The sequence below is a fragment of the Gadus chalcogrammus genome, chromosome 12, assembly GCF_026213295.1.
Source record: "Gadus chalcogrammus isolate NIFS_2021 chromosome 12, NIFS_Gcha_1.0, whole genome shotgun sequence".
Lineage (NCBI taxonomy): Eukaryota > Metazoa > Chordata > Actinopteri > Gadiformes > Gadidae > Gadus > Gadus chalcogrammus.
In genome coordinates this window covers 32,734,963-32,745,971 of record NC_079423.1, presented here as the reverse complement: position 1 = coordinate 32,745,971, position 11,009 = coordinate 32,734,963, and the positions used below count along the sequence as shown (strand labels likewise).

General features: G+C 52.2%; 2 protein-coding genes across 2 annotated transcripts in view; one reads left to right on the top strand and one right to left on the bottom strand.

Moving 5' to 3' along the window:
* Positions 1-276: 276 nt before the first annotated feature.
* On the top strand, positions 277-1,923 carry arpc5b (actin related protein 2/3 complex, subunit 5B). Its single transcript, XM_056603396.1, has 4 exons — positions 277-545; positions 1,135-1,206; positions 1,376-1,552; positions 1,780-1,923. Exons 1-4 carry the CDS (start codon positions 405-407, stop codon positions 1,840-1,842), a joined length of 453 nt encoding a protein of 150 aa, XP_056459371.1. The 5' UTR covers positions 277-404; the 3' UTR covers positions 1,843-1,923.
* The window catches only part of hmcn1 (hemicentin 1), a 102,954-nt gene continuing 93,728 nt past the window's right edge, over positions 1,784-11,009 (bottom strand). The window contains exons 97-107 of the mRNA XM_056603397.1: positions 10,756-10,993; positions 10,353-10,415; positions 9,666-9,785; positions 9,317-9,451; positions 9,101-9,214; positions 8,526-8,651; positions 8,105-8,233; positions 6,306-6,716; positions 6,018-6,137; positions 5,184-5,310; positions 1,784-4,568 (exon numbers count right to left, since the gene is read on the bottom strand). Coding sequence (XP_056459372.1) covers positions 4,202-4,568; positions 5,184-5,310; positions 6,018-6,137; positions 6,306-6,716; positions 8,105-8,233; positions 8,526-8,651; positions 9,101-9,214; positions 9,317-9,451; positions 9,666-9,785; positions 10,353-10,415; positions 10,756-10,993 — 1,950 coding nt within the window. The 3' untranslated portion in view covers positions 1,784-4,201. The remainder of the gene's footprint in view (positions 4,569-5,183; positions 5,311-6,017; positions 6,138-6,305; positions 6,717-8,104; positions 8,234-8,525; positions 8,652-9,100; positions 9,215-9,316; positions 9,452-9,665; positions 9,786-10,352; positions 10,416-10,755; positions 10,994-11,009) is intronic.

The following is an 11,009-nucleotide window of genomic DNA, read 5'->3' as shown; positions in this document are numbered from 1 at the left end:
TCTGTGCGTGAAAGGGCAGTATCTGTGTGTGTGTGTGTGTGTGTGTGTGTGTGTGTGTGTGTGTGTGTGTGTGTGTGTGTGTGTGTGTGTGTGTGTGTGTGTGTGTGTGTGTGTGTGTGTGTGTGTGTGTGTGTGTGTGTGTGTGTGTGTGTGTGTGTGCTTCCCTCCGGTACATCTCTTAGGTTGCGTCGCCCTCTGCTGGCTGAGGCAGGGGCGTGCAGAGTGGGTTTGACGCACGGCGCGGCGGCTCTTGTCATTACGCATGCTGAACGCGGTGCGGCGAGGTGGATGCGGAAGTAATTGACAGGAAACGAAGCTGCCAGGCAAAGAGAAGACTGCCGAAGGCCGAACTCGAGGTGTAATTCTACAATTGTAATCAAAATACCACATATAGGCCGTCCGAAATGTCGAAGAATACCGTGTCCGACCGCTTCAGGCGAGTAGATGTGGATGAATACGACGAAAACAAATTTGTCGACGAGGAGGACGGAGGAGAGAACCAGCTGGGTCCTGACGAGGCGGAGGTGGATTCGCTGATCAGACAATATCCTTTCAATTATGCATGATTCAGTTCCACTTCCATAGGCCTATCTGCAGAGATGAACCGGGTCATGGTGAAGCATTTAGTCCGGGTTAGGGTTAACCCGAGTGTATCTGAAGTCTGTGCAGCTCGTCCGCTTCAGTCTCTGCAGGACCTGGGATCTGGAGGCCGTCGCGTCCAGACCTGTCCTCCACACATTCCAAAGATGCTTAGATGATCAGTGGGGAAGTATCGGACTTTACATAGGTATTTGAACTTTAAATTAACAACATTTTAAGGGTAAGGAAAAGTGTGTCAAGAGAATAATCCCTTTATCGTAGACGCCCATGACCGTCCGATGAGGAAGTGCAGCAATTCAATTCCTTATAAGTATAAAGCCTAATGCACTCGCATCATCAATGTTCATAACCTCGGCATTACGAGACCAGGCCTGTTGCTCGAGTACTAAAAAAGCTAATTGTAATTATAAGTGATTTTACTTAAAAAAACGGCGACAACTCGAGAGGATTATACATGCAGGTTAGTTCACTCTTTAACTTATGTCCGTCTTCAGCTCATTGCAGAACGTTGTCCTCCTTAACGATTTTTTAACAGGAAATCTTATGGAAGCACTGCAGGCAGTGCTGAAAAATCCCCCCATCAACACCAAGAACCAGAACGTTAAGGTATGTGTGGGTAGCAACGTGACCACCACGGACCTATCACAATAACACAGCCCTCATTAGACTAAACATATTCAACATGTACCAAGGTTCAGCCTGGAACACAATGGTAACAAGGGAGAAGAGTTTATCCCTTTATCTAATCCTCCTCTTCCTCCTGGTTTCTGAGCAGGAGCGGGCAGAAGGTCTTGTTCTCAAGGTGCTCAGCTCCTTCAAGAGCAGTGACATCGAGAAGGGGGTGCAGTCACTGGACAAGAACGGGGTGGACCTGCTCATGAAGTACATCTACAAGGGCTTTGAGAGGCCTTCTGAAAACAGCAGCGCAGTCCTGCTGCAATGGCACGAGAAGGTAGCGTCTCTAAATGAAACCTAATCATCTCTGCTGCACCAACATTTTGATGCCTTGGCCAAAACTAAACAATAAGAAAACGTTAACAATGCAAAGGCTGGCGTGGGAAACATGTGTGACAGGGTTTTGGAGTGACGAATAGGAGCAGACTTAATAACCAAGTCATAGCCATGCATGTCCTCCAGTAGCAGCGCGCCTAACAGGGATTCTCTCTCCCCGTGTCTCAGGCACTCTCGGCTGGGGGCGTGGGCTGCATCGTCAGGGTGCTGACCGCGAGGAAGACTGTGTAACTGAGGACCAAGAGGAAGATGCCAGTGAAACATGCAGGCGGCAAGGTTCTGGTGGATTTATCACAGGGGGGGGGGGAATAACATTCAAAAGTAAAATGTAAAAGAAAAATGCCCCCGAAACTTAACCGGTCATGTGAGGGTCTTTTGTTTTGCTCTTGTATCTCTTGGCAATACGCTATCGCATGAACCCCGCCACAGTTTATGATCTATTGTTCAGCCATCTGGATATATATTTATAAAGGAAAGAGAAAATGGGATTATACTGTCTAGTCTGCATCCCAACACACACATAAACACACCCATACGCCTTGATTGCTGTGTGTGTATTCAGTTCACAACTGTAGATGGTAATTATTTGGTTAATTGCTGCACATTTTAATTGAGTACAATCCAATCTAACATGTGAATACGGTTTGTTTTCATGTGAGTGGTGTATTCTGTCTGCAACATAAGAAAAGGTTAGTTCCTCCTTGTCTTTAAACGCTCTTAAGATCCCAGCTGTGGTGGAAGCCTCCTGTTATCACCTCAATAGGCTCCTCTTGTTTCTCCTGGAGACTTCCGGTCGCATCAGGCGCTACTTCGGACAAATGGGTTCTTCTGCTTTGCTATTGATAATATAGACTGTTTGTGATGAGATTAACTACCATCACGCTACTAGGAGTTTAGTTTCACGGTTCCTTTTGGTCCCAGCTCACTGCCAATTCAGTTCCAAAGGAGAGTAACTTTGACAAGGCTACAATGTTTCAGTCATGTGTAAATTACTTTCAAAAGTATATTCTATAATCGGTAATGGTTTTCTACCACATCGGTTAATACTTTAATCAGGCGATACATCCAGATGTTGAAATAATGAAATACCTTTTCACTGCAGTAATGGCCAGTGTTGCACATTATTGAGAAGGGAAATAATGAAAAATGTCAGTTTACTTTTGTTATCGGATATTTTCAATCTGTGCACATCTAGCAAGTGACAAAAAGCATGATGGACCAACTGCCTTATTTCTTTTTTATGTTTATGCTTTTCTGACAAAACAATAAAAAGTATTAAAGCTCATGAGATGTGTGTATGTTGAACAAACTATTATTGGCATTTAAGATTTATAGCATTTAGAATGCAAAACTTGTTAAATTGTGCAACTGTTTTAATATAAAAGCAATACAGGCACAAATTTCAATTGGAGTGTTTTTCTTTTATAAAAAAATTGGATACAGTACATTATAGCAATACATTATGAGCAAACGCTATATACAAATAATAAAAATACAATACATCTCGATAATTGGCTGCTGATGGAATATTAAGGCACATGATTGATCTGCTCTCACGGTGCTTCTCTTATTGGACCCGTGCTGACCTGGATACCTGAGGATATGGGACACTAGCTCCTGGAACCACTGAACACTAATTAAGTAATTATTATGCTCTGATTACTACCTATCCAGGGCTGCCTGATTTGGTGTTGTATTGCCCTGTTCAAGCACAATCCAAATAAGTTAATAAGATGTAAAATAGGTATACACATCGCTGTGAGGGGCCTACAGTCCAGGGTCGGCTGTGCACCAATAGAATGAGAGCAGCCTTAGGGCAGCCAATAAGAACTCCTATTTAAGGCACAGCATGGAGACACTAGATAAGATAACTGGCGCAGATTGGCTGCCGTGCATCACCCAAGTGGGTGCTGCACACTGGTGGTGGTGAGTTAGGTCCCCCCCTTCACTGTAAGCGTCTTTGGGTCATTGAGAAGCGCTATTTAAATATAATGAAGTATTATTATTATTATTATAACACATCCGAGAGTCCTGAGGGAGAAGTGTCCTGCTGGTTTCTGTTGAAGTCTTTCTCCCAACAGACCGGTGGGCCGTGAGACGCTCCGGGGGCCGGTGAAGGAGTCCCTAGCCCCCGTCAGACTACTGGGGTTAGGGTAAGGGTTAGGGCCCTAGCCCCCGTCAGACTACTGGGGTTAGGGTAAGGGTTAGGGCCCAAGTCCCCGTCAGACTACTAGGGTTAGGGTAAGGGTTAGGTCCCTAGCCCCCGTCAGACTACTGGGGTTAGGGTAAGGGTTAGGGCCCAAGTCCCCGTCAGACTACTGGGGTAAGGGTTAGGGCCCTAGCCCCCGTCAGACTACTGGGGTTAGGGTTAGTGGCCTAGCCCCCGTCAGACTACTGGGGTTAGGGTTAAGGTTAGGGCCCTAGCCCCCGTCAGACTACTGGGGTTAGGGTTAGGGCCCTAGCCCCCGTCAGACTACTGGGGTTAGGGTTAGGGTTAGGGCCCTAGCCCCCCGTCAGACTACTGGCTGAAGGTTAGGGCCCTAGCCCCCGGTCTGACCCCCCCCCCCCCCCGCCGTGCGGTAGAGGGCTCTCAGTACGGGTAGGTGGAGACGGCGATGTACACGATGAAGGTGGTCTGGTACTCCAGCGCCCCCTCCTGGCTGTAGGAGAGCGCGCGGACCCTCATGCGGTAGGTGCGCGGCTCCTGCAGGGCCCGGGTGGTGAACAGCACCCCCTTCAGGTGCTCGTCCCGCAGGGCGAAGGGCGAGGCGGGGGCCGGCTCCACCTCCAGGAAGGTGGTGCGCGGGTGCATCACGCCCTCCTGGGTGTAGGCGACCAGCCGGATCAGGTCCTGGGCGGCGCCGATGCCCCGTGGCAGCGCCAGCAGCTTGTACTCCAGCGCGTAGGGGCTCAGCGCGCACTCCAGGTCGTTGGGGGGGCAGCTCTTCAGGCAGAAGCTACGGGTCCAGGCACAGGGGGAAGCCAGCGCATTAAAGGGCGTGTCTTCGATCAAAAAGAACTGGTTGCAAATGGTATATGTGGAAAAGATAAGCATCTGGGGTTACCTACCCTGAAGGTGCTGTAGGTCTGAGAGTTTAGAGAGAACATGGAAATGGGTGAAAGCATGAGGAATATGAAAAACCACCCAATCCACATGGACCCCCCACCAGTCAGGGAAGAGAGGGCCTGATTGGCCGGAAATGAGCTGGGGGCGGGAACATACAGAGACAGGCGCAGTGGCCTCGAAAGGCATCTCACCAACAGCTGAAGGACGTTCACGTCACTTTAAACCCGTACTGACTCTTCTATATTCTCACAGCACCGTGAACAACGCGTGATGCCGCAGTCACAGGTCCATAGTGAAGAGTGTATCATGTGTAGTGGTGGTGGTGCGGGATTACGAAAAAGAGAAGCAAATGATTCCCTATGAGGGAGACGTATATATTGTTTGGTAGCTTTATAATGACATGGTTAGTCACATTGTGTGCCTCACTGTGTGTGCGTGTGTGTGTGTGTGTGTAGTGGGCCAATGGTTCACTGTGGGGGGTTCAGTGAATAGGCTCTATGGTTACCCTGTGTCTGGATCTCTCTGGTAGTTGGGGGGACAGGGCGTGTCGATGCACTGGTAACTTCCTCTCATGTTGAAGCACATCCTGTTGGCGCCACACTGGATGTTCTGCTCCAGGCACTCATCAATATCTGTGACACAAAAAACACACATTTACTCAATAACAGTGATCTTATAAGACAATATTACTACCAGTCTTATAAGATCATTTTGGGGATGTTGAGCACCATCTTATTCAGTACCACGCCCCTGATCTCCATGGAGGGAATATTGAGCACGGTGCTTTGGGAAGGTTTCTGTCTGGTCGGAGACTGAGAGGGACAGGGTTACAACTAGACTCAATCATATCCTCCGGGAGACGTCCATGTTGGACTATGGACTCCATTGTTTAATGTGATGCATGCCCTTGTGTGTCGTTGTATTCATAGGGGCTGTTGAATAGTTAATATAATATATATATATATATATATATATATATATATAATACGATACCTCCCACCATGAGCCGTACTGACAGCTGGCCCCGCACAGCAGAGGGCTGCAGCTGACGGCCAATCGATGAGCAGCTACGGGGCGACGGGGGGACCCCTCCTGCCCCTGACAGGTGGAGCCCCGCCCCCCCCTGACAGGTGGAGCCCCCCCCCCCCCTGACAGGTGGAGCCCCCCCCCCCCCTGACAGGTGGAGCCCCGCCGCCCCCTGACAGGTGGAGCCCCGCCCCCCCCTGACAGGTGGAGCCCCGCCCCTCCTCACCTTGGCAGGTGAGCCCCCCCCCCCTCACCTTGGCAGTTGAGCCCCCCCCCCCCCCTCACATTGGCAGGTGAGCCCCCCCCCCCTCACCTTGGCAGGTCTTGGCGTTGGTCATGAGGCGGTAGCCGGCGGGACAGAGACAGCGGTGGCTCCCAGCGCTGTTCACACACTCGTGCTGGCAGGCGTCCTGCACCTCACACTCGTTGATGTCTGCCCGCACACGCACACACACACACACACACACACACACACACACACACACACACACACACACACACACACACACACACACACACACACGAAGAGGGTAAAACTTTGTCGTTTGTCGTTGGGCAGCAGGCTGTCTGGAGCTCGTCCTCTGAGGCCACTCTGCGTTACCTAAGCAGCGACCGGCCCCGGGCTCAAAGCCCCGCGGACAGCCGCCGGGGCCCCGCACGCCGCTAGCTCTGCCGCCGGGGCCCCGCGCGCCGCTAGCTCCGCCGCCGGGGCCCCGCGCGCCGCTAGCTCTGCGCGGGCGGCGGGGGCTGGGGCCCCGCTCCTGTCCCACGCGGGTGTGGAAGCTTTGGGAGGCGAGGTTGTGGTACAGGCGCTCCGGGGAGCCCTGCGAGGCGCGGTAGCCGTACAGGTAGCTCTCGTAGCTCTCGTAGCGGGGCAGCTGCTCCAGGCCGGCGCAGGACTGGCCGTCGCCCAGCAGGTGGCGCCCTGGCGGGCAGCGGCACCTGAAGCTGCCCGGGGTGTTGGAGCAGGTGTGGGCGCAGGGCGGAGGCTGTCGGGCGCACTCATCGATGTCTGGAGGCGAAAGACCAGCGCCAGAGACCAGCGCCAGAGACCAGCACCAGAGACCAGCGCCAGAGACCAGCACCAGAGACCAGCACCAGAGACCAGAGACCAGACCAGCACCAGAGACCAGACCAGCACCAGACCAGAACCAGAGACCAGCACCAGACCAGCACCAGAGACCAGCACCAGAGACCAGACCAGCACCAGAGACCAGCACCAGACCAGCACCAGAGACCAGACCAGCACCAGAGACCAGCACCAGACCAGCACCAGAGACAAGCACCAGACCAGGTGAAGAGATGAGGAGGAACATGGAGAGGAGGAATAACAGAGGAAGTCAAGAGAAGAAGATGAATGGGAGGAGGAGGAGCAGAGAGAGGGAGGGGGAGAAGAAGAAGAGGGGAGGGAGGGGGAGACAAAATATTGTGTATATGTCAATCACCCTGTTTGACAATCCATCGAAAGTCCGAAAGAAAGAATTTCAGAGAGTTCAAATTTGTTGATTTGAAGATTAAATTATTGAATCAATCAAAATCAATAGTTTAAATAGAATGAATTGAACAGACAGAATGGATGTTGCGTATATGGATGCCATTCAAACAGACATCGATGTCCAGCGTTAAAGACGCCCTTAGAAAGCAGAGCAGTACCAGTAGGTAGCCAGAGCCCAAAGGGGAAGGTCAAAGGTCGAAATAGGACGGTTGACAGGAAGTGAACGGTAAAGAGAGTAAGGGATGGCGGTCTTTAGTGCGGTGCTGGTCTTTTGTTCGTAGATGGCTTTCAAGGAACCATGTCTTCTGACTCTTGTTTCTCTGCCATTCATCCCTCTCTCTCAACTCATGTTAAATCACCTCTGCACCCCACAATGCTCTGAGGGGAACCCCGTGCAAGCTGTTGGCAGAATAGGAGGTGAGAGCAGCAGCAGCGAACATCAGTGGGCTTAATGCGAGTCCTAGATGGATGCCCGGCCTTGCTGACGTTGGTGCATTGGTCTTTCATATTCACAAACAGCTGCCCAAACGGTGACACTAAAAGCACAAAATGGATGCGGTGAAGCAGGAGGAGGTTTGAGGATGGCCATGCGTTTGCCATGCGTGAGTTACAGCCTGCAGCTCTGAGCTTTAGAGCAGAGGTCAGAGAGAAAGGAAGAGAAGAAGCTGGCAGCAGCGACACACATGAGCTGGAGAGTGGATGGATTCATCATTCTGTGATTGTCTCAACTTCAACCCTGAATTAGAATCTTCAATTATTCACATAAATATACATTTCCTAAATACTGTGTGTGTGTGTGTGTGTGTGTGTGTGTGTGTGTGTGTGTGTGTGTGTGTGTGTGTGTGTGTGTGTGTGTGTGTGTGTGTGTGTGTGTGTGTGTGTGTGTGTGTGTGTGTCAGACCTACCGACGCAGGGCAGTCCCACCCCCTGGGATCGGTGGCCGCGGGGGCAGGCGCAGTGGTAGCTTCCCCGCGTGTTCTCACACACCTGGTTGTACCTGCACAGGTGGGTGCCGTCCCTGCACTCGTCCAGGTCTGCAGCACAAACACAAACCACATGTGGCCGTCATTTGTTGAGTGTTAACGTTTATTTAGAAACAACACGGCGTCACATTTCCAATGATCCCATTGTCCTGGTGAGGTCATCAGGTTCTATGCACTGGGTCCCAGTAGGAGTTGGTAGTTAACAGGTTAACAGGTAGTTAACAGGTGGTTAACAGGTGGTTAACAGGTAGTTAACAGGTGAACAGGTAGTTAACAGGTAGTTAACAGGTGGTTAACAGGTAGTTAACAGGTAGTTAACAGGTTAACGGTGGTGTACACTAACCAACACAGGTGCCGTTGGAGCTCTTGGTCATCCCGCTGGGACAGAGGTCGGTGCAGGTGTAGCTGCCCCGCGTGTTCCTGCACTGCTGGTCCGAGCGACACACCCGCTGGCGGCACTCGTTGACATCTGGGGGACACAGCGGGGGGGGGGGGGGGTTACTCAGAGATCCACACACAGGGGGTTCTGTTGGGGTAGAGTGGGTACAGTCCCGGTCTGGACACACAGGGGGTTCTGTTGGGGTAGAGCGGGTACAGTCCCGGTCTGGACACACAGGGGGTTCTGTTGGGGTAGAGCGGGTACAGCCCCGGTCTGGACACACAGGGGGTTCTGTTGGGGTAGAGCGGGTACAGTCCCGGTCTGGACACGGGGGGTTCTGTTGGGGTAGAACGTGAACAGTCCTGGTCTGTGGCAGTCTCCCCACACCCCCTCAAGATGCTGGAAGCTTCCTTGAGCCAGACGCTCACTAGCTGCTCAGTAAGGAACCTCATCTTAATTCACTGCTGGTCACTTGGACTAAAGCTCTATTAGAAGACGTTAGTCCGTCTCCACGGGCCATAGTGAGTGAGGGCAGCTACCCAGACAGCGGCGGTTCCTGAGGTGGTAGCCGGGGTCACAGCCACAGCGGTAGCTGCCCAGGGTGTTCAGGCAGCGCTGGTTACACGGGTTGGACTCCTGACACTCGTTCACATCTGAACACAAAACACACCAAACCCCCGGAGACTTAAAGCTCAGATTCAGCAAACATGTTTCAATTCAACTTTGATTTTTCATTTGTTCATGGGTCATCGTACCGGTGCAACTCAGGCCGTCTGCCGTTCTCCTGAAGCCCCGCCCACAGCGCATGACACACCGATACGAGCCAATCGTGTTCTCACAGTCCTGGTCGCCGCGGCACATGTGCCCGCCCAGGGAACACTCATCGATATCTGGGTCGGAGGCAGGGTGCGGTTGATTCATAAATTCATTCACAACGTTTAATTATTCACATATTTATTATAATATACGGATAATTTCCATATCTAGAGAGTGTGTGTGTGTGTGTGTGTGTGTGTGTGTGTGTGTGTGTGTGTGTGTGTGTGTGTGTGTGTGTGTGTGTGTGTGTGTGTGTGTGTGTGTGTGTGTGTGTGTGTGTGTGTGTACCCTGACAGCTACGTCCGTCTGCGGAGATGGTGAGGCCCTGGGGACAGGAGCAGTAGTAGGAGCCGATGGCGTTGTGGCAGCTGTGAGAACATGGGCTCCCCACCTCACACTCATTCTCATCTGGAGCACAGAGACAACGTCCATGTCACCGCAAGCCCACCCTGACCGAGGCAAGGGGGGCTGGGTACAGGAGACAGAATACAGGAGGCAACATACAGGAGACAACATAGAAGGGACCACATACAGGAGACAACATAGAGGAGACAACATAGAGGAGACCCCATAGAGGAGACCCCACAGAGGAGACCCCATAGAGGAGACCCCATAGAGGAGACCCCATAGAGGAGACAACATAGAGGAGACAACATAGAGGAGACAACATAGAGGAGACAACATAGAGGAGACAACATAGAAGGGACCACATACAGGAGACAGAATACAGGAGACAGCATACAGGAGACAACATAGAGGAGACCCCATAGAGGAGACCCCATAGAGGAGACCCCACAGAGGAGACCCCATAGAGGAGACCCCATAGAGGAGACCCCACAGAGGAGACCCCACAGAAGAGACCCCACAGAGGAGACCCCACAGAGGAGACCCCACAGAGGAGACCCCACGGAGGAGACCCCACGGAGGAGACCCCACGGAGGAGACCCCATAGAGGATACCCCATAGAGCACCTACCAGTGCAGTACGGCCCAGCAGAGTCCAGCAGGAAGCCCTGGGGACACTGGTTACTGCGGTCCCCTGGAGGAACACGTTCAGGGGAACATCAAGACAAACCACAGCGGGGGAATCAGCAGCACCAGGACCCCGGGGGCCCGTCAGGGTGGGGGCCCGTCAGGGTGTTGGCCCCCCTGCCCCGCCCACCACACGCTGATTTAACCAACCGCAGGCTGGCGCAATCCAAGCTCAGGTTTTGTGAGAAATAAAAACAAAAAAAACTAACTGGGAAAACGTATAATATTGATGTGAACGTATAATAAGATATGCAGACATCGTAGACGCCATATGCATCTTCAATGGTTATGGAATACCCTGATTTCCCATCAGCTAATACGACTGGATGAAAAGTTTTTAAACGTACCCTTGGCTATGGCGGCGTGGATGTTATACTCCAGCGTCTCCTCCAGGGGGCGGTAGAGCGCCTTGATGCCAGAGGCGTGCAGGGTCTCCACCAGGTAGGGCATCTTGCCCTTGGCGGCGTCGTAGGTGATGGTGTGGTTCCAGGAGTAGGGCACGCTCTCCCGGTCGATGCTGAACATGCGGGTGGACAGAGCGTAGAGCTGGCCCGGCCCCATCTGGACGTAGTCCTCGGTGTAGTCCTGACGATTCAGAGCA